We start from the raw sequence: 22239 nt of genomic DNA on the forward strand, positions 1-22239 counted from the left end.
GGAAGATGGAGGCAGGGGACCACATTTGGTAGTAGTTTGATAAATTGTCGGAGCCGGATTCAACGTGGCCAGAATACAGTGTAGGTCAGAGGTTCTCAAACTTGAATGCACCTGTGAACCCCCAGAGTACAGCCCCAAACACCTGACTCTAAGAGTGGAGGTGTCATATAGCAGAGCCAGGCTCAGATAAAGCTGTTGGGGTGGCCAGAGCTGGGGCAAAGGATGCAGGCGTGGAGGGAGATGAGGCCGAGGGTGAAGGGTTGGGGAGAGGAGGTGCTTGGGAGGACTCAGCCGATGCTGGTGGCCTGCAGACCACCATGGTGACTGCCTTGCCTTCCCCGGCTGTCCCTCACTTCATCGTGCCTCTCAGGGTTAGGATTCTCAGTGATAAGCCAGAAACTGCCGATGGCTGCAACTGAAGAGGCGTTTTTTTTGGAAAGGTGGCGCATGGGCTGACCTAAGCTGGCCAGCTGGTCCAGCCCGAGGGAAGCCAGCAGCCCACAGCAGAGCCAGGGTGCAGGAGGAGGGGCGGGAGCGCCCACTGAACTCCCTGCCGTGATGATGGGTGTACTGTGCCACCTCCTGGGGCATTCCCTCATGGGAGCTGGCACTCAGCCCGAGCTGGCTGACGGAAAGCCTTGCCCACTGCCAAGAATGCCCAGGGGGAATCTGTAGAGCAGGACAGATCTGTAAGGGGCTTGCATCCGCTGCTGGCTCTGGGCTTCTCCCTTGGTCAACTCCATCCCTGCAGGACCGCAGGACGTGTCCTGTTGGCATGGTGCGGCCCACACACTTCTCCACTCCCTCACTCATCAAGCACTCTGGTCCTTCCTGGCGTGGTGTCCGCTGTCTGCTAGCAGAGAATGAGTGGTCTGTGTGGGGCCTCTGCCTGTTCTCAGCTCACCCCGTCACAGCTCAAGGCACTGGCTGTGTTTTTCTGGACATGGGGACACGGGGAGAACCTCAGCACCTCTTACAACCTGCTCTGTGCTGGTCGCGTGCTGGCCTCCAGGATCCTCCAGCCCGTGGCACACAGCACACGCCAGACACAGGCTGAGGGGGTGTTTCCGGCATGATGTAACAGCCTGCTTTGCAAGTGTTTTTCCCTTTTGGTCTCAGGGAGGTGTGGGGCGTGGGCATGAGTGCAAGCGTGGGCAGCAGGGTGGGTTGCTGCGCATGGTTGGGTTTTGCCCACTGGAAAGGTCGCCCCTTCACCCCCAGGAAGGGCTGGGGGCTCGTGCCTGGAATGGTTGGCTCACCTGTGCTATGGAAGGTCAGTACGTGCAGGGTTGGAGCCTCAGCACCTTAGCTCTGTGTTGCTCAACTGTCTAGTCTCCTTGAGGTGAAGCAAAGAACGCAGGATGCTGGAGGAGGAGGTGGGGGTACCTGCTGGGCTCCCCCTCCCTGCTGCCCAAGGTGGGGGCTCAGAGCCTGACTTCAAATCCGAGCTCCGACACCACCCGATTGTGACGGCGGACACATGACTGAAACCCTGTGCCTCGTTTTCCCTCTTTGCCAAGGGAAGGTGGCAGGGAGACCTCAAAGTGTTTTAGACGTGAAATGAGGAAATTGATGTGAAGTGTTTCCTGTAATTGCTGGCACATAGGAAGATCTTGATAAACGTAAGCAATTAATATAGTATTTTTATTGTTGCTTCTACTAATTGGCTTGAATTTTCCTTCCTTATTGCTGTTTTCAGGGGCTGGTCTCGACCTCCTTCCAAGAGCCAGCGTTTTAAAGTAGCGCATGGGGAAAGATGGCCAGGTACCGCTAGTGGGCTGCCTGGTCTGAGTGGTGGGTGGGGAGCACCGTGGGGGCTTGGCGACCTCTGGAGAGGTCAGCTCTTCCCTCCTCAGCCGCCCCTCTCTGCACGCTGCTCAGCGTGCCTCAGCTGCCCTCGGCTCACTGCCCCTGGTGCTTCACACTATTAACTCACTGGGAGGTGCCCTGCCCAGAAAGCAGTCACAAGAAGTAAAACAAAGAACCCAAAAGTATTCGAACTTTGTCACATAGTCACATGTAAACAAGAGACAAAGAGGGACAACCAGAGCACGCAGCAGCTTTTAGGTGACAGGTGCCAGCCAGCGCCTTTTGCCCGTGCACAGGTGCCTCCTTCCAAAGGCAGAGTGACACAGAGGGAGAAATGCCTTGCATCCACTGGCTCACTCCCCAGATGGTCCTGACAGCTAGGGCTGGGCCAGACCAAAGCCAGGAGCCTAGCACTCCTTCCACATCTCCCACATGGGTGACAGGGACCCGGGCCTTGAACTGCTGCCTTCCTGGGCGCATCCGCGGGCAGCTGGATCAGAAGCAGGGCAGGTGGGACTCAAGCCAGCACACAGATACTGGTACCTGCAGTCTCAAGCGGCAGCCTAACCCACTGGAGGAGTCCTACATCGAAGGCGAGTGAAGCTGCGTCTCCCGGCAGGATCTCAGCTTCTGCTTGCTGAACACACATGTGACCTATTTGGAAAATATTCATTTGGATAGGAAGGATATTTGCAAAATAGGGTGAGCCAGCTAAAAGTATCTCTTCCCCATCCCCTCAAGGGGTGGCTGTACACATGCCCACCTCCTGCCACTGGCCTGGGAATTAATGAGATGCCCCTCCACACGCAACCCAGAGTCTCTAATGTCACCCCAGGTCTATCTTCCAACTTTGTCCCAAGCTGTAATCAGCATAAATGTAACACTGAAGAGATGTTTGTTTTGTAGAGGAAAAGAGTAGAAGACGAGTTACAGGTCAGCCACGTGGGAGTGTGTCAGAGGGACTTGAGCCAGTTCCCTGAGCCCTGGTGCCACGCTTGGCCAAGTCCAGTGCTAAGTCCCAGGGTGGTCACTGTGTGGCCCACACCGTCTTACCAGGACCACTTCTGCGCACTTGAGATCAGCTTTGTCACTGAGTCAGTGTGCTTGCTTTTCAGTATCAGTGAGGTGGGTATTTGTCACAGCAGCCGGGGCACAGCCACGCCCTAGGTCAGAGTGCCTGGGTGGAGTGCCAGCTCCTCTGGGTTCCAGTGACCTGCCTGAGAGCAGCAGGTGGTGGCCACCCACGTGGGACGGAGACTTGGATGGAATTCCTGGCTCCTGGCCCAGCCCTGGCTGCTACAGAGGCTTGGGGAATGAAGCAGTAACTGAGAGATCTCTCTGCCTTTCTAATACATGAACGAATTCACGAGAGGAGTTACTTAAATAGGTAACTGCGGTGTGTGAACAGTGGCTTCATTCAGTGTGTCCATCGAATCACACCTGCAGACTTTCTCTTTTCAAGTTGGTGTTACAGGATCCTGCGGCTTTGTCAGGTGCGATGCTGGGAGTCCTCAGGTGCGGGGAGGGGCTGTCTGGATTCACGGCCAGTCCGGCGTGGCTCTGCGGTGACGCGGGCTTCCTGCTCTTCTTCCTACATGCGATTCCTTGTTCTCTGGTCCCCTGGTCCCTGGTCCCTGACGTGTTTGTCCCTGTGGGGCCTCTTTAGAACTCCTTTTGGCCAGTGTTCAAGACTTGCTTTTGCCGCTGGATGAGTTTGGTTCCTGTCTCAGGTCACAATCTTTAGTTGTTGCTCAGGATGCGTCCCTAGCAGGACAGACTGGACATTCAGGGCAGCTTGGGCTGCCTTCATTTTCAGCAAGGAGAACGCCCGAGTTTGCTGCCGTGAGCCCAGCAGCCCCGGTGAGGTTCGCTGGCCACCAGTGCACCTTGCTGCCAGCCCAGCCCAGGAGCTGCCCTGCCTCCTGTGGTCCTTGGTGTCGCCATGTTCCCTGTCTGCTCCAACAGGTCCCGCCGACGGCACAGTGACACCACTCCCTGCTTGAGGTTACAGGACTGGTTTCTTAGCTCGGTGGCTGTGAACGCCCTGCGTGTCCCAACCTCAGAGCCCTTTTATATTTACACACTGACTCCAGGATGGAAACTTTGAAGACGTTGCAAAGATCTGTCCAGATTTTCCAAAATAATCAGCATTTTAAAAACATCTTGTTCTATTGTGAGGCAGTGATGTCTCTGCCAGTTCCTGGTTCAAAAAAATACGATCACCAATTTAAAAAAAAAAGATCTGGGTTTTTTTTCATATTAGAAAGGCAGATTTACAGAGAGGAGAGACCAGAGCTGTCTTCCATCTGCTGGTTCACTCGACCCGTGGCAACGGGCAGAGCTGAGCCAGTCGGGTCTCCTCCATGGGTACAGGGGCCCAGGGATTTGAGCCATCCTCCTCTGCTCTCACCATCTGTAAGCAGGAAGCTGAATGGGAAGTAGAGCAGCCAGGACATGAACCGGCCCCATGATCATCAATTTTTTTTTTTTTTGAAATATTTGTTTGAAAGGCAGAGACAGGAGAAGGGACGGCAAGGTGGGAGACAGAGGGAGAGCTCTTCCGTCCACTAGCGGCTCTCTCCCCAAATGCCCACAGCAGCCAGGGCTGGGCCAGGCTGAAGCCAGGAGCCTGGAGTCCATCCTACCCCTCCGTGTGGACGGCAGATACGCAAGCCCTTGGGCCACCTTCTGCAGAAGCAGAACAGCCAGAACTCAAATAGGCACCCAGTGTGGGGTGCCAGCCAACCCCTCAAACAGTACTTAACAATGCCATTGAGACTCATGCTACTGTCAGGAGCAGATATACAAATATCATAATGTTAATGTTATAATACTAGTAAGTCCATGGAAGAGAATGTGAGAGAGGCCAGTTCTGTGATGCATCGAGTGAAAATTTCCACCCGGGACATGGGGTCGCATCTCAGAGCACCGGTCTGAGTCCGAGCTGCTTGGCTTCCTGCGCAGCCGACCGGCCTGGGAAGCAGTGTGTGATGGCTCAAGAACTTGACCTCCTGGCTTCTGCCTGGCCCAGCCCTGGCTGTAGTTGTGGTTTACTGGAGAGTAAACCAGTGGACGGAAAAGTGATCTCTCATTCTGCCTTAAGTAAATGCTTTAAGGAAGAGAATGCAAGACCCTGGCATTTATAAAAGGAAAATGCAGTAACAGGGTTGCACATGTGGTGGTGCCAAGCTGGTTAACACCGTGCGGGGCACTGAAAACAAAGTTTTAGAAGGTATCTTTTTTTTCTTCTTACCAAACAAATCATTTGTGACTTAACCAGTTTCTACAAGTTGGTGTCTGCCTTAACCACCTTAATCAGCAGTGGACAGAAAGCCGAACAAGCTCGTTTCCAGATGACCTGTCACGGCCACTCCGGCTTGAAGGGCGCACAGGGACCCGGAACTTGGGCTCATGTACCTGTTTTTGCCTCATTTCAGTTTGTCGGGAGACATATCTTTGTAGAATCACCCCCCGGCATCTGAGTGATGGCTGGATCTGAGATGACAGGAGTGCTCTGGCCAAGGGCATGGGGTTGGTTTTGAAGGAGAATTGTGGGAGTTCACAGGAAGGAAGAGGGTGGCCCTAGCAGAGGCCACCCCACCCCAGGCGTGTGCGGAAAAGGGCGAGGCTGTTTTTCTGGGGCAGATGAGGAACTCAGGTGAGTGGGAAGTGAAAGCGTTTGTGAGAGTGCGTGGTGGGGAGCCCAGGAGCGGCGGTCACGGAGCTGGAAGCGCTGTGAAATGAAAGGGTGTTGGGCAGACATGATCCTCAGGGTCGGAGGCTGCGCTTGGAACCCTGGCAGAGCGTGCCCGTGGAGTAGGGGCGATTCTGAAGGAGCACCCCTCGACCGCAGAGCTCACGTGCCACAGAGGAAAGGCAGCGGTCGAAGGGGCTGCCCAGGACGGCTCCTGGGCTCAAAGGGGTCTGTGTTTCCAGCTGTCTCTTCTGTGTAGCCTGTGCAAGGACACGTTTGCGAATGTTACGCAATGTGCTTTCGAGAAGCCCTGTCTCCCTACCTGTTTTTTTCTTTGTGACCTGTTTGCTGGTAGTTGAGATAAAGGGTGCCTGAGTCACCACTTGGCCCTCCTAGGTGATCAAGCATCCCCAGTCTCTGGTACATACACACACACAGCTGTGTCCCCTGGATTTGTGGGACTCCAGACGGCAGCTGGCCAGCCTGCCCCTCCCCATTCTCGGTCCTGCTTGTGTCCCTGGGCGTGTGATGGGGAGAAAGACATGGTGCTCACAGAGCAGAATGGTTACTATACACGTGACCCTCCCATCTGATGTCGGCCTGTTAATTTTTTATTCCCCAGTTTAAAAAGAAAAATTTGGGCCTGGTACGGTAGCCTAATGGCTGAAGCCCTCACCTTGCATTCGCCAGGATCCCATATGGGCGCCGGTTCTAATCCCAGCAGCTCCACTTCCCATCCAGCTCCCTGCTTGTGGCCTGGGAAAGCAATCGAGGACGGCCCAAAGCCTTCAGACCCTGCACCCGAGTGGGGAACCCGGAAGAGGCTCCTGGCTCCCAGCTTCAGATTGGCTCAGCTCCAGCCATTGCAGCCACTTGGGGAGTAAATCATCAAATGGAAGATCTTCCTCTTTGTCTCTCCTCCTATCTGTTTATCTGCTTTTCCAATACAAAATAATAAATATTTTTTAAAAAACAAACAAGATTTATTTATTTGAAAGCTAGAGTGAAAGAGGCAGGGGGGTGGGGTGGAGATCTTCCATCTACTGGTTCACATCCGAAATGGCTTAAAGCCCCAGGGCTAGGCCAGGCCGAACCAGGAGCTTCCTCCAGGTCCCTGGGGTGTGGGTGGCAGGTCCCTGACCAATGCTTTGTCTCCTGTATCCCAGGCTAGTTAGCAGGGAGCTAGATTGGAAGTGGAGTAGCTGGGACCCCAACTGGCTCTCCGAGACGGGATGCTCATGTTCCAAGTGGTGGCTTAACCAGAGGTACTGAGACGTAGCCCCAGTTTCAGGGCACCTTTAAGACAGGGCATTCTAGGAGAGACCCCTCAGCGTGGAGTGCACCCATTGTTCCCTACCCCTCTCTGCCGTCTGTGTGTGGCCCATCTCATGCCCAGCAGGTCACGTGTGCCACCAAGCCCCTTGTTGTCACCCTGCGCTCTGAGCAGCTCCAATACAAAAAAGGTAAAACAAAGAAAAAACAAAAGAGAGATAGGAGCACAGTAAAATAGTATCAGAGTTGTACAGATGAGTGGCCAAGAAAGACTTAAATACCACAGTGAGCAAGGTGCCTGGCCTTGGAAGGACAGAGGCTGGCTCGTGGCGGTGGCTGCTCCGGGTTGCAGCTGCTGGTGGGAGGAGAATGGCTGGGTTCCAGGGGAAGATCTGACACCAGTGTGGGGGAGCACGGCTGGGCGCTGTGGGAGGGGGTCTCTGGGTGCCGCATGCACTCTGCTCCAGCTGGGCGTGGCTTCCCACATGTGCAAACATGCGATTCCTGTCGTGTTCAGACGCTTCCCTGGTGGCATCGGAGGCATCGGGGCAGATTTGTGGTTTCATAACAAAGAATGAGGCAAAGCTGTCAAAACACTGTGACTAGTATGTGTAATGTAGTATGCGCCAGGCATTGGGCGCCTCTCCCCCTCTTTCTCTCCCTCTCTGTTTCTCTCTCTCTCCCTGCCTCCCTCTCTCTCTGTACTATTCAGCAGGACAGGGCTTGCACCAGGTCACCTGCCAGGCCCTGGTGATTCCTAATCACAGGAGCTTCTCTTTTCCTGAAAAGATTAAATCAAAAAGAACAAAGGATGGGATATACTCGCAAATAAGTAATATCCATAATGTGGGAAACTTTTTTAAGAAAAGGAGACGCATAGACTCAATAGGAGAGGGGGGAAACCAGACAGTTTTGCAAGGGGAAGAAAGCCAATCATAAATAAAACTGGAATGAAAAAAGGCTTTCAGGTGTGCTTTGTGTCCAGCCGTGCAAGTCCAGTGCCACGCTGGCCTGCTTCCACTGTGCCAGCATCTGTTTCTACAGACGCCGAGAAGCACTGACTGCGCGCACTCCTCTGTCCCTGACTCGGCTATCCAACTTCGAGGAAATTTTTCTAAAGAAAGCAATAGCTAGGGATGACATGGGGCACAACTGTGTGGCATTCCAGTTCCCCTTTCAGTCCCAGCTTCCTGCCCATGCCCGCCCTGGCAGGCAGCAGAGAATGAACGGCTCAAGAGGTTGGGTCCTGCCACCCTCCAGCGAGTCCCAGACCTGGGTTCCAGGCTCCTGGCCTTGGCCTCTGCCAGCCTCTGCTGTTGTAGACATCTGGGGAGTAAATTAGCAGGTAGAAGATCTGTCTGTCTCCGTGCCTCCCCTTTTCAGTAAGAAGAAAAATAGATTGTAAATGGTGGATTTGTCTGACTGAAACAGGAACCAGAGATGGAGAGACGGAGTGCTTGGGTGCAGGTGGCAAGGAGGCTGATGGGCGGCAGAGGAGCCAGGGCAGGGAGCAGCCAGTCCCCTGGGATGGAGCTGCCCAGGAAATGCCCAAGTGCCCACCCCTAAATAATAATTTAGAAAGAAAATCAGGGATATGGGACAAGAATTTTGTGTAAGGTGGTTGTGTCACCAATAACACAGTCATCCGTTATTACAAAGCAGCTAAACAAATTCTAGAGCACCAGTACACTGTAATACACAGTCATTCCAAAATTCATGGTCAGAGTGGAAATAAAAGCCGGATTTTGATTTTTTTACATTGATACACATTTCCATGAGCTTCTGAAAACCTTCATTAGCAGAGTTTAAAAATTTTAGCTCTAAAATAAGCATTAAAAAATTTTTTTTTGTTTTATTTGTTTGAAAAGAAGAATTAGAGAGCAAGAGAAATCTTCTGTCTGCCGGTTCACTCCCCGAGTGGCCTCGTGGCCGTGGCTGTGCTGGGAGCTTCTGGGTCTTCCGTATGGGTGCAGAGACCCAGATACTTGGGCTATCCTCTGCTGCGTTCCCCAGGTGCACTGACAAGGAGCTGGATGGGAGCTGGAGCAGCCTGGACACGAACCCGTGCCTCTATGCAGTGCTGAGATTGCCTGGCCCCACTAAATCTGAAATACTCTTGCACAATATGGTGCAATACCTTGGGAGTCTGCAATGCATGTTTGTTTACAGATTTTGCAAGGCAGAGAAACCGAAGCAGACAGATGAATCTCCCTGAATCACTGAACTGCCAGGCTGGGCCAGGTCAAAGCTGCGAGGCAGGAGCCCAGTCTGCATGAGAAGCAGAGATCCAGTTCCTGGAACCATTACTGCTGCTTAGTGGGGTCCTGGTGCCCTAGCCCAATCTCTCTGACATGGGTTGAGCTGTCTAAAGTGGCGTGTTAATTGCTTTACCAAGTGCCTCTTTTTTGATTTATTTATTTGAAAGAGTTACAGAGAGGAGAGGCTTCCACCTGCTGGTTCATTTCGCAGATGGTCACAAGCACATCTGGGCCAGGCAGAAGCCAGGGGCCGGGAGCTGTCCCCAAGGTCTCCCATGGAGGTGGCAGGGCCCAGCACTTGGGCCATCTTTTGCTGCGTCTCCTGGGCCATTAGCAGGGAGCTGGATCAAAACTGGGGCAGCCTTCCCTGAGCCAGTGTAATGCTCAAATGAGTGGAAAACAGAAGTGGGGCGACCGAAGTAGAAGCCAGTGCCCTACGCGATCCCATCATTGCAGGCAGCAGCTTGGTCCATACGACCTCGATGCTGCCCCTCCTGTAGGACTTTGGAAAAACAAGACCTATGGGGTCGACGTGGCTTTTGTTAACAGGTATGATCTGTTCCCTGCGGTGCCAGCGTCCCATAAGAACACTGGTTCAAGTCCTGGTTGCTCCACCTCCAATCCAGCTCCCTGCTAATGGCCTAGGAAAAATAACAGATGGTGGCCCGAGTGCTTGGGCCCCCGGCACCCACACGGGAAACCTGGAGGAAGCTCCCGGCTTCGGCTCTGGCTTTGCAGCCATCTGGGGGAGTGAACCAGTGGCTGGGAGAAATTGCTGTCTTTTTCAAAATAATAAGTAACTAAATATTTTGAGAAAAAGAGGGTTTGTGTGTGTGTGTTTGTATGTTTGTTTTACTAAGCAAAGGGAGCGCAGTTGCCACCCAATCAGTGTGAGCCCAGCCTTGTAGAACCATTTGCACGAACATAGAAATGTGCCCTAGGAAGAAATCTGGCTTGGCACATGGGCAGTGTCACCCCGGGGGTGTAGGGGGCACCTGACTGGCTGGCTGACTTTGTTTGCTGTCTTCATTTAACCATTTCCTGGACATTTTCTGTACTGAATGTTACTTTTATGATCCACCCCCCCCCCCCAAAGTATTTTAAAGTCTTGCCTAACACAAAGTGAAACAAAATGTCAGTGTAAGGATCTTTGTGAACTCTTCTCCCTGTCCCCAAAGGGTGGGAGTTGCTGGTTCACAGAGATGTGGTCACCCCAGGGGGCCCTTGCAAAGTCTGAGCACACTTCCCCACACTTCTCTCTCCCCGGGGCAGAGGGAGGCTTCAGACACGTGGACACGAGGTCGGAGACTCCAATTTGGGAGACTTGTTTTTGGAATTTCCCACACAGCCAGCTGGGCAGTTGCTTTGGAAGAGGGCAGAGCTGTGTTTCCTGGAGCCCTGCTGGTTTTGTTAAGCAGGTTAGCCCTGCGTGGAAGCAGTCGCCTGGCAGGGAGCGCCCGGCTCCTGGGAGTGTGTGGGCTGCGGCTGGAAGCAGAGGATCATTTTCCGAGCTCCATAAAACCCTGTGCCTTCTCCCAGGCCAGCCTTATTCTGGGCTTCACAAGTCTCTGCAGAACTGAGAGCCCGCATCCTGGCAGAGCACGTGTTCAGAGGAGACGTTAGGGCACCCGGGGAGGGGCGGCTCCCTGTTAGAGACTGCAGCTGCTGCCCAGTTCCTCCCACGGGAGGGCCAGGATGCTCCCGTTCACCAGCGCTGGTCTTCGCAGGCGCCTCCACCATGCCACACAGCCGGAGCCTGGCTATGTGGCCCGCCGGACATGGCTCTCTTGGAGCCTTCTGAGGGAGGGGTAATCAGCTCACAGGTTCCTAACCTGCCCCGTGACCTTTGTGCCCCTGCTTGACTTTTGCACACCAGCCCATGGAGAGGGTTTTGAGGGCAGATAAGCAGGTGGAGGAGTGTCTGTGTCATGGGCGCTCAGAGGTCACCAGACAGTCTGTATAAATAATTTTACTAATCCTCAGAGGCCAAGTGTGTGTCTTCCAAGCAGCCTCTGGGTGGCAGGGTCAGGTTCAGCCAGCCTGTTTGTAAATGTTGCTTTTATATACTTGAAAGGCAGAGTTGCAAAGACAAAGAGATCTTGCATCCACTGGATCAATCCCCAAATGGCCTCTAGGGTTGAGCTGGGCCAGGGCCAGGAGCCAGGTCCTCCATCCCAGTCCCCCACGTGGGTGCAAGGACCCGAGCACCTGGTCCGCCCTCCCCTCCCTTCCCAGGTGAATTAGCAGGGGGCTGGGTGGGAAGTGTCACAGCACTGCAGACAGGATCGTGGGCAGCTTGCCCCGTACCATGCCAGGCCCTGAGCCGGCCTCTGAAGACCCGCACAGGCTCACCAGCCAGCACACCCTCATCTTCTGCCCTCCTTGATGTCCCATGGGATTCTGGAAGGCTCAGCACGTGATTCCTTCAACGTTGGTTGTAACAGTATGTTGCACTTGCAGTGTGTTAGCTCTGACCTGGGTTTCTTTGACACTCCTGCATTTGAGGGTGTTTCTTATTTTCATCCCTTGTAAGGAGTTGCAGTGGTTGGGCCGGGCTGCAGCCCCTGTGGCCATCAGCACGTCTCCCTCCCACACACCACAGGTGGAGTGAGGGTGGCAATGTCCAAGTGCTAGCAGTTCAACCCTGTGCGGGGCTTCTGCCCTGCCTAGCAGCTGGAAACGGAATGAGCCTGGGAAATGCCCAGATGCTGAGCTCCAGCTGTCCCGTGTGGAGACCCCTGGAGACTCCAGCAGGCCTCTACTCTGGATGCTTCAGCCCCTTACTCGTACACACACACCCTCAGGCTCCGAGACCCGCATGCGACTTGCTGAGGGCCGGCCAGAGATGGGCTCTGTTGCGTGCAGTGGCTTTTTGATACTGATGTCAACAAATCAGGGCCTTGGGTGGCCTTGAGGATCTGGACCAGAAGGCCCACCATCCGCAAATGGATGGAGGAGTGGGGAGGAATGTTGGAAACTGAAGGTCAGTAGGTTGTGGGCTGCAAGGTCCGGGCTGCCCAAGAGTGGCCCTGGGGAGAGAGCTCAGCGGGACCTGGGAGAGGCCTGTGAGAACTCGGAGGGCCCCAGCATCGGAAGCGTAGTCCACAGGAGGAGCAGAGTCTCCAGGTAGATACAGCCCCTGTGGGCATATCCATCTTGGGACTCCTCACCTGGTGGTCAGGGGCACAGCCCAGGGAGTGCCACAGTGGGCCCGTAAGCCCAGAGCCCAGTGCCAGCTTGCTGTGCCATGGTGCCATGGAGCTGAGCTGCCAGGACTGGTGCTGGTTTTGGCTGTGCCTGCCGGGCCGTGTGGCCGTATGGGCTTCCCGCATGATGGGTTAGGGAGACCAGAGCCGTGTCATCTGCTGGGCTCCGGAGCCCTGGCCAGTGACTGTGCCCTGTGGCCGTGTCATCTGCTGGGCTCCGGAGCCCTGGCCAGTGTCTGTGCCCTGTGCTTGCCTATCTCCAGCTGCGTTATGAGGTCCCACACTGGCACCCCCACACTGGCACCCCCACACTGGCACCCCCACACTGGCAGCCCCTGATAGCAATCTGGAAACTGGGTAGAGGAGGTCCAGCAGGCCAAGGCCCGTGTGGCCCCCAGGCCGAGCAGAGGGGACCGCAGGGGATTTCCTAACCCACATCTGCCCTGGCCTCGCACAGTTTTAGAAAAAGGAAAACCTTGTACATCTGTAAAGGACATGTCCCTGTAAAACAAAAAGGCTAATTTTGCTGAATGTTTTAAGAAGTTATTTTGTGGGTGTTGTATGCATGAAGTGCATTTGGATGAGGTAGAAGGAATTCGTGGGGTTTTTTTTTTTTTTTTTTCATTTTTATTCAAAAGATTTACTGATAAGAGAGAGAAAGATTGTCCATCTGCTGGTTCACTCCCCAGATGGCCGCAGTGGCCAGAGCTGAGCTGATCTGAAGCCAGGAGCCAAGGCTTTCTTCTGGATCTCTCACATGGGTGCAGATGTCCCAAGGCCTTGGCCCATCCTCCAGTGCTGTCCATTAACAGGGAGCTGATCAGGAGTGGGGCAGCTGGGACTTGAACCAGTGCCCAAATGGGATGCTGGCACTACAGGTGAAGAAAAGCCATTAGATATTTTGTGCCACTATTCTGAAGCAAGTTTGGAAGTCAGCACTTGGACGACCATAAAATGGCTCCTTTTCCTTTGCCCACAGAGATGCTGCAGTTTGTCAGCAATCAGGTGGGAGAGTTTCCGGACCTGTTCTCGGAGCAGCTGTGCACCAGTTTCTCAGGCAGCAGCAATGGTGGCAGCAGCGGCAGCAGCAGCAGCAGTGGCAGCAGCGGCCGGGGCAGCAGTGCTGGCGCCGTGGACCCCTCCGTGCCCCCGCGCTCCTTCAGCCAGGCCCCCTTACCTTCCTTCTCTACGGCGGCCACCTCCTCCCAGGCCCCTGCTCTGCAAGTGAAGGTCCCGGCCAGCACGGTTCCCACGCCTCCCAGGGCGGCGCCCGTCCTCCAGCCCCGCCCCCAGCCCGCGCCCCCAGCCCCTGCTCCCCTGCAGCAGACGGTCATGATCGCCCCGACCACGTTCAGCACCGCCCAGCAGACGCGGATCCTCCAGCAGCCCCTGATCTACCAGAACGCAGCCACCAGCTTCCAAGGTGAGGCCCCTGCAGCGCGGGTGACCGCAGTGGGAGGAGACAGGCGCGTCCAGAGGCCTTGGTGGCCATCGTGTCTGTTCACGGTACCGCATCACTCTGAACGTAGGGTGCTCAGGCCAGCCTGGTCAACAGCCCCACAGGCGGCCGGGGTCCCGGCCCCCACACTCACAGGGCACATGTTGCCCGAGCCAGAGACAAGTGTGGTTTTTCAAAGTTCTAAAATTGGTTTTATTTCTTTGAAAGTCAGAGAAAGAGAGAGACAGGATCTGACTGGGCAGAAGCCAGGAACCCAGCACTCACTCCGGCTCTCCCGATGGGAGCGCCGGGAACCCAAGTGTGGGAGCCCTCACTTCGAATTCGCCCTTGGTTCCCACTTGCGGCACATGCTGGGTGTCCTTGTGACTGGGCTTTCTCCTCTCCCAAGTCCTCCAGCCTCAAGTCCAAAGCCTGGTGACATCCTCTCAAGTCCAGCCGGTCACCATCCAGCAGCAGGTGCAGACGGTACAGGCTCAGCGGGTACTGACCCAGACCGCCAACGGAACGCTGCAGACGCTCGCCCCCGCCACTGTGCAGACGGTGGGCACCCCCCAGGTGCAGCAGGTCCCGGTAGGCGCTGGTGAAGATCGAGGGGAGAGGGGCCGGGGTGAGGAATGGAGAGGAGGGGTGGGCGCTGGGCCTCAGGATGCCCTGGGAGCTGGCTGAGAGCCTGCAGACACATGGGCATCCACGTGCCCTCAGGAGAGAGGGCGTGCTCTCATTTAGACACGCAGCCAGCATGAAACGGGAACAATACCCAGCAAGCTGGTCCCTCTCACGTAACATTCTATTTTTATGATTTTCTGTTCTCCCTGTTTTTCTATACTTGATGCTGAGCACGTTTTACTTTTTTGGGGGAGCAGCATGTAGTATTTTTATAATCAGAACAAATGTTGTGCCATGTGTCACAGTATGCATTTTCCTACTAGCAGTCATTTGTCTTTAAAAAAGTCTGCGGCCGGAGCTGAAGCCACTGCCTGCAACGCTGGGATCCCATATGGACACCAGTTTGAGTCCTGGCTGCCCCTCTTCCTTTCCAGCTCCCTACTGATGTGCCTGGGAAAGAAACGGAAGAGGGGAGACCTGGAAGAGGCTCCTGGCTTCAGCCACTGTAGCCATTTGGGGAATGAATCCATGGATGGAAAACTCTATTTTGTTTCTCTCCTTCTCTATAACTCTTTTTCAAATAAATAGAGTTTGTTTGTATGTGTTTTTTTTTTTAATCCAGTGAGGCTGACGGAGTCTGGGCCTCTCTCTCCAGCCTGGGCCAGCTCTGTCTCAGGAACTTTGGGGGTGAGCTAGTGGCTGGGAGAGCTTTTCTGTCTGTCCCACTGTCTTTCCTATACATTTGTTTTAAATACAGGTTTATCTCCCCCTGCGCCCCTTACACAGGCTGTCCGCAGTGGCCAGCTTCTGAAACGGCTGCTGTAATTTGCCCTGGGAATGTTTTTTATTCTCAGTTTGATGAAAGTTCTCTTTTCTTGTACCCTCCATGCAGTCGGAAACAAACCCCCAGGTCGGAAAGCGAAGCAACCTTGCTTTTCACTACTCCCTACCTCCCCCATCCAGGTGCTGGTCCAGCCTCAGATCATCAAGACCGATTCCCTCGTCCTGACGACCCTCAAGACAGATGGCAGCCCCGTCATGGCCGCCGTCCAGAACCCGGCCCTCACCGCCCTCACCGCCCCGATCCAGACGGCCGCCCTGCAAGTCCCGGTAAGAGTCGCCTGCCCTCCACCGCCTTCCTGGGGGCTCCAAGTCTGCACAGTGTGGAGGGAGTGGGGCTCTAGGGGACGGCTCGGTCAAATCTAAGTGCTCCCCGTCCTTCCTTTCGTTTTCCCCGGATGCAGTGCCCGGTGCGTGCCATGGGAGGGCCTGGGTCTGCCACGCAAGGGCTAGCTCAGGGGCTCCGAGCCTTCCTGCTGATGGCGCTGGGGTCTGAGCAGGGATGTGGAGGGTACCGCGTCCTTGAGCTGTAGGTGAGAGCAGCTGCCCCTGGCAGGAGCAGTCTGGTCAGATGAGACGTGGGCACAGGAGCCTCACTCTGCCCACAGCAGGGGATAAACACATTGTGGAGTTTGCGTCTGGTGAAGCTGTGCCCAGCGTGAACCTGAAGAGCTGTGCCAGGGAGCGTGTTGAGCCCGAGAAGCCTGTCCCAGCGGAGCTGCTGCTGAGGACTGCATTTGCATGGGGGCATGAGGAGACAGCGTAGCTGTGCGGGCAGAAATGGGCCGGAACAGGAGGGAATTCTCAGGGCAGAAGTCCGTGAACGGGTTGCGCTGGCATTGTCGATGGCGGTGCTGGAAGAGCAGGCACAGGTGACCTGCTGAGGCTTCCGAGGGCCCGGCTGAGCCCAGGTGGGCTTGCAGACTGCAGGAAGCACCGCCCGGGGGTGCCATGTGGCCAGGGACACATAGTTTGTGCAGACTGACGAAGGGGCGGTTCTGCCTGTTTATGTACTTCTCCTAGACCCTGGTGGGCAGCAACGGGACCATTCTGACCACAATGCCCGTGATGATGGGGCAGGACAAAGTGCCCATTAAGCAGGTGCCCGGGGGCGTCAAGCAGCTGGAGCCCCCCAAGGAAGGAGAGCGGCGGACAACACACAACATCATTGAGAAGCGCTACCGCTCCTCCATCAACGACAAGATCATCGAGCTCAAGGACCTGGTCATGGGCACAGATGCCAAGGTGTGTGCTGGGCAGGATGCCTCCAGGCACCTCCCCACCTGCCCTGGGGTCAGGGCAGTCCTGGGCCCAGGCTGAGTGATGGCAAGACGAATGCCTCTGTCAAGAAGATAAAATCTTGGGCAGCCTGACGGGGGTGGCTGAGGGTGGGAAAGGCAGACCTCGTCCACGCCCTGGAGCGCTCCCGGGCCCCAGCGTCCAGCTGGGGGAAACCACCTGCCAGTCACAGGGCTGAGCACTCCCTGGAGTCAGCCCGAGCCATCACTGGCCTAGTTTTAGCCATGTTCAGGAGTGACCAACTGTGGTTTTGCCTTTGAGGGACGATAGGAAAGGTGACGGCTGGGTGTTTGCCCAGTAGCAGGCAGGACGCTGGTGCTCAGCAGGGGGAGAGCGGTTACCTCCGTCCGTTCGCCTTGGCCACTGTTTGGACAGCAGTCCTCCTTGGGGTCTGTACCTGCGGACGGTGTCGACCTTGAATCGACATGACAACTGTCCAGCAAGGCTTGGTGCTTTGTCATTCCTTTTCCTTAAAATGCGTTTTTGCCGCCAGGATTATCACAGCCAGTGGCAGCAATGTTAGTGTCTGTTGTCGGCCGAGTGGCCCTCAGTGCACGCCTCTCTGTCAGTAGGGGAGGCTCAGAGATGCGGAGGGACTTGTTGCAGGTGGCACAGCTGTGGGCAGGTGAGCCATGGCTCTGCCCTTCCCCGCCGTGGCCTCACCGCGCTGTCCCGTGTCTTCCTTCTCAGATGCACAAGTCCGGCGTGCTGAGGAAAGCCATCGACTACATCAAATACCTGCAGCAGGTCAACCACAAGCTGCGTCAGGAGAACATGGTGCTGAAGCTGGCGAACCAGAAAAACAGTGAGTGCGCACGGCAGGCAGGCCCCTGCTGGCTGCACGCCCAGCCCAGGAGGCCTCGGACAGCCGAGTGCGACAGAGTTGCAGGAAGAGGGAGAGGAGGGGAAAGAGGAAGGACACTTGGACGTGCTGGTTCCCTCCCCAAAGCAGTTGCAGGGCCGAAGTCGAGGGCCTGGAACCCGTCTGGGTCTCCCTCTGGGTGGCAGCGACCCAGGCACTTGAGCCAGGTGCACTCACAGGGAGCTGAAAGCAGAGCGGCCAGACCTGGAACCTGTGCTCCCAACTGAGGGGCAGGCGCACCGTAACCCGCCACGCCACGGTGCTGGTCCCAAAGGTTGATTTGAAAGGCAGAGTGACAGAGACAAGGAGAAGCAGAGATGTCCCCCACATGGCTGCAACATCCAAGGCGGGGCCAGGGCAGCGTTCCACCCAGGCTTGAGCTGTCGCCGCCTCCAGGGGGTGTCAGCAGGAGCCGGATGGAGAGCAGGGCCAGGCCAGGCCCAGCGTTCCACCCAGGCTTGAGCTGTCGCTGCCTCCAGGGGGTGTCAGCAGGAGCCGGATGGAGAGCAGGGCCAGGCCAGGGCCCAGCGTTCCACCCAGGCTTGAGCTGTCGCTGCCTCCAGGGGGTGTCAGCAGGAGCCGGATGGAGAGCAGGGCAGCCAGGGCCCACACTGACACAGCGGGATGGAGGCAGGTGCCCCAGGGCAGCGGCCTAGGCCCCTGCGCCCCAATGCCTGCCTCTCAGTGGGGTTTTCTTTGCAGAGCTCCTGAAGGGCATCGACCTAGGCAGTCTGGTGGACAGTGATGTGGACCTGAAGATGGACGACTTTAACCAGAATGTCCTTCTGATGTCCCCTCCGGCCTCCGACTCGGGCTCCCAAGCTGGTTTCTCCCCCTACTCCATCGACTCTGAGCCTGGAAGCCCCCTGTTGGATGATGCAAAGGTAAGACCTGGCCCAGGCAGCCTCGTCCACCGGGGTGGGAGTGTGAAACCAGCCAGCTCCTAGCCAATAAAGTAAGCCCCCTGCAGTGTAACCGGTCCGCTGAGAGGCCCTTTTGGGAAGGAGCGAGTGCCGAGCCCAAAACCGAGCCTGGAGCTGCTTGCTGGCGGCGCCTCATTGCCCCCGTGGGCCCAGGATGAGCCTGGCAGGACCGCTCTGAGAGGCGCGTCTCTTGGCTGAGGACAAGGCTGCCTCTTTCTGGAAATGATTTCAATTTGCAGTGTAACAGATCACATTGCAACCAAGGGCTTTTAATCCTCAAAGAAAGCCCCTGGCGACTGCAACTTAATGGAATTAGTTAAAAGAAGTTCCGAGCCTAATGAGCATCCGGGAAGCCGGCGGAGACCCCTGGGTTCTGCACCGCATTTTGACGTTGACGGTTTCTGGCAGCAAAAGCACAAAGTTGCCTTCTGGTGTGCGTTTATGACAAAGCTGTGCATCGTAGCATGTATTCAGGGTCACCAAGGAGGCACTGTCTTCCATGTAGTTCACAGATGTGACTGTTGGGTAACAACAGGCCGTGTGGCCCGAGAGGGGAATTAACCAAGGTTTCTGGCTCATCAGAGGACACGTTCAGATGGCTGCCCTGACATTGTTGCAGTGTGCGCCCTCGGGGCTCGAGGTGGGGGAATCAGAGCCAGCCTCTCCTGGCTCCAGGTCGGGGCCCCTGCCTCTCTCCCTCTGCTCCTGCCCACAGAAAAGAATGGGCTGTGGTCGGGTTAGGGGGGTGGGGCATGATGTGATAAAGCACGCCCACTGTAGACGCACAGCCCAGCGGTTTTCACAAATGTACGCGCCCACGTGACCTCAGCACAAAGCACAGGCCGGCCCTTCTAAAGCCCCCTCCTGCAGGCTGTGCAGGCGGGCGGCTCACACAGCCCTCTCGGCCTCAGACACCTGCCCATCCCCTCTCGGCCCCTCGGGACTGGGGGCGGCAGTTCTCCACTGAGCTCGAGCTCTCCGCTAAGGAAAGTCACCGTCCACTCCCCTTGTCCTGGGAAATATGTCCTCGGCCGGCCAGGCAGCCTGCGCCCCGGGGATCGTGGACTGCCCCATTCCCTCCCGGCTCGTTCCTGTCTCCCTCAGCAATCTGTGTGAACAGAAGTGGCTGTCCGAGCCCTGTGGGGCGCATACCAACCTCCAGGCTGTTCGTAGGTCAAAGACGAGCCCGACTCGCCGCCCGTGGCACTGGGCATGGTGGACCGCTCTCGCATCCTGCTGTGCTTCCTCACCTTCCTCTGCCTCTCCTTCAACCCCCTGACTTCCCTGCTGCAGTGGAGAGGGACCCACGACACCAGCCAGCACACCTCCCCAGGTTCCAGCCGCACCATGCTCTCCTTGGAGTCAGGTAGGCAGCTGGGCAGCCGGGGCGGGAGAGGTCACAGGGGCCCGTGTGGGGCATGCCTGTCCGCGTCACACCGGGCTCACCCCCAGATCCTGTGAGCTGGCTGGACTGGGTGATGCCAACGCTGCTCCTGTGGCTGGTGAACGGCGTGGTCATCCTCAGCGTCTTCGTGAAGCTGCTGGTCCACGGAGAACCGGTGATCCGGCCACACTCACGCTCCTCTGTCACCTTCTGGAGGCACCGGCGACAGGCAGACTTGGACCTGGCCAGGGTGAGCTCTGCTGCCCACCCCGCACCTTCCTCCCCAGGCCCAGCCGAGAGCTCAGCAGCTCATGTCACGACCTGGGGTGAGGGACCCTGCTCCTGAACAGCACCAGGGCAGCGGAGGGCTCGTGCTTGCATGGTGGGTGATCCGTCAGCCAGGGTGTGACATGAGAACAAGCAAGTGGCGGGCGGCGGGGGGCAGCAGGGCCTCCGCCCATGGCCTGGAGCCTGTTTTATGTTGAGGGCCGTTTGGGTGCTGTATAGAATCATTAGCAGAAAAGTCAGCCTGTTGTAGGTTTACAGCGTTTGCAGTCCCACCTGTGCTTGCCTCGGCAGAGCCGGCCCTGTGATGTTCTGGCCGTCTCTGGCCCTCCGCAGGTGCTCCCCGCCTGTAGCCCAGCGGAGCTGTGTGATGCAGTGGATGTGTCTGAGTGTGAGTTAGAGCAGCTGCTGAGGGCCCCATGCTGGAGGGGGATTGGGCCAGTAACCAACTGAGGCCTTTATCCACAGTCCTGAGAACCAGTGAAGGTTGATGTGCTGGGAGTCAGCTCAGGGGAATGTACTGGAACATTCCAGCCCAGCTCAGAGCACTGAAGGAGGAGTTTAGCCATTCATGCCTCGAGGAACAAGAGCCAGCACTTGGCTGCCGTCAGCTACAGCCAAGGCCGTGGGTCCAAGGTTGTGAGTGGGAATGTGTCCTGGAGAGCAGCATCCGAGGCAGGTGCAAGGTGTGTGTTTCAGGAGTGGTGTTCTCGTGGCTGTGTGACAGTGTTGTGGCAGGGAGGACTCACGTGCACAGAGCTGGGTTAGTTGCCCTTGAAACATGCCAGGTGAGAATTGACAGGTGAGAGGGCCTGGAGTTTGCAGGGAGATGTGCCCTGGAGAGAGATGCGAGACCCAAGGTGGAAAGGAGGTGATGACACTGAGACAGACACTACCGGAAGCCTCGGTGGGCCGGCCGCCTGGCGTGCCAGGGCTCCGCAAAGGAGCAGGAGGCAGACAGCAGGCCGTGAGGGGCGAGCAGGGATGGGAGCAGAGCGTGGGGAAGCTGCGTGCTTCTGTCATCCTTGAGATGGTCGTGCTGGGGACGGGCACCTTCAGCCACTTCCCCCTCATCACCCTGCGTTCCCCAGAGCCGTGTGACTGGTCTGAGCTGGTGGGGCCTGCGGGAGGGGCCCCCAGTGCAGTGCCATGGACTGCCCCTGGGAGCCCATCAGGCTGTGAGGATTGGCTCTGGCTTTGTCTGAAACCCTGGTTCTCCAAACTACCAGAGCTGAACCCTAAGGCTCTGAATGAGGCCCAAGGGTTTGTGTTCGGACTCACTCCCCAGGCGTGTGCCTGAGACCCTCCAGGACCCACAGGAGTGTGCAGAGCATGGTACACCCAACTAGGCAGTAGGGCTGGGAGGAAGACACCCTTCCCTCCAATTGCCTTTATAAATTATGTATTCCCCTACCCCTGAAGGAGAGGAGAGGAAAAAATCCAGCCCAGCCACCCTCACATGCCACCCTCTTGCCGCCCTGCAGGGGGATTTCGCAGCTGCCGCCACCAACCTGCAGACATGCCTGTCCGTTTTGGGCCGGGCACTGCCCGCCTCCCGCCTGGACCTGGCCTGCAGCCTGTCCTGGAACGTGATCCGCTACAGCCTGCAGAAGCTGCGCCTGGTGCGCTGGCTGCTCAAGAAGGTGTGCCAGCGCCGGCGGGCACCTGCCACCGCAGCCGGCTTCGAGGACGAAGCCAAGGCCAGCGCCCGGGACGCGGCCCTGGCCTACCACAGGCTGCACCAGCTGCACATCACAGGTAGGCCGCCTGCCCTCCCCGGCCCTGACGCCGTGCGCAAAGAAGGGCTCGTCCTGTGGTTTGCGGGTTATGCGCATTCTTATGTCTGCACACGGAGGATGTGTCTGTGAGATTAGCTGGTGGCTTTCCCTTTGTGAAACTTAAAGTAACGGGGGAAGACCTAAGACTGATGGCATTTTAGATGCCATGAACTGTAATCATTCAGCTCACCGGCGGACAGGCAGAGTGGCTGGCGAGGGACGCCATGTGTTAGGCCTGGCATGGGAGCTGGTGGCCCCGGAGGAGGAAGCGCGCACTGTTCAGGAGACGTGCTTGCCAGGCACACAGGGCCTGGCCCAGAGGGGGAGCCCCTAGGACACCCCACCCTCAGGCCTCAGGGAAGGGTGGCAGAAAGATGACCTGTGTTAGGGTGTCTGGAGCTTACACAGCTCCCTCTGACGTCAGTTGGAAAATGGACCCACGAGGCTCAGGGCAAAATCAGGGAGTCCAAACGGGCCGATGCGGAGCAAAGATCAGAGAGGCCGAAAGGACAGCTGGGGAGGGACGGTGAGAGGGTGGAGCTCACTGGGCTTGTGGCCTTGTCG

General features: G+C 56.8%; 1 protein-coding gene and 1 long non-coding RNA gene across 2 annotated transcripts in view; one reads left to right on the forward strand and one right to left on the reverse strand.

The window, feature by feature from the left end:
• The window catches only part of SREBF2 (sterol regulatory element binding transcription factor 2), a 41963-nt gene that overhangs the window by 10335 nt on the left and 9389 nt on the right, over window positions 1-22239 (forward strand). The window contains exons 2-10 of the mRNA XM_040986868.1: window positions 13219-13662; window positions 14087-14268; window positions 15268-15414; window positions 16168-16389; window positions 17134-17248; window positions 18008-18189; window positions 19402-19594; window positions 19681-19862; window positions 21382-21655. Of these exons, the coding sequence (XP_040842802.1) occupies window positions 13219-13662; window positions 14087-14268; window positions 15268-15414; window positions 16168-16389; window positions 17134-17248; window positions 18008-18189; window positions 19402-19594; window positions 19681-19862; window positions 21382-21655 (1941 nt within the window). The remainder of the gene's footprint in view (window positions 1-13218; window positions 13663-14086; window positions 14269-15267; window positions 15415-16167; window positions 16390-17133; window positions 17249-18007; window positions 18190-19401; window positions 19595-19680; window positions 19863-21381; window positions 21656-22239) is intronic.
• LOC121160818 lies at window positions 3505-5381 on the reverse strand. Its single transcript, XR_005884580.1, has 2 exons — window positions 5227-5381; window positions 3505-4009 (listed from the first exon to the last, which is right to left on the reverse strand). It is a non-coding gene; the product is annotated as an uncharacterized LOC121160818 (long non-coding RNA).

Source organism: Ochotona curzoniae, unplaced genomic scaffold, assembly GCF_017591425.1.
Source record: "Ochotona curzoniae isolate NIBS_2020 unplaced genomic scaffold, NIBS_Ocur_1.0 contig_1014, whole genome shotgun sequence".
Taxonomy (NCBI): Eukaryota; Metazoa; Chordata; class Mammalia; order Lagomorpha; family Ochotonidae; genus Ochotona; species Ochotona curzoniae.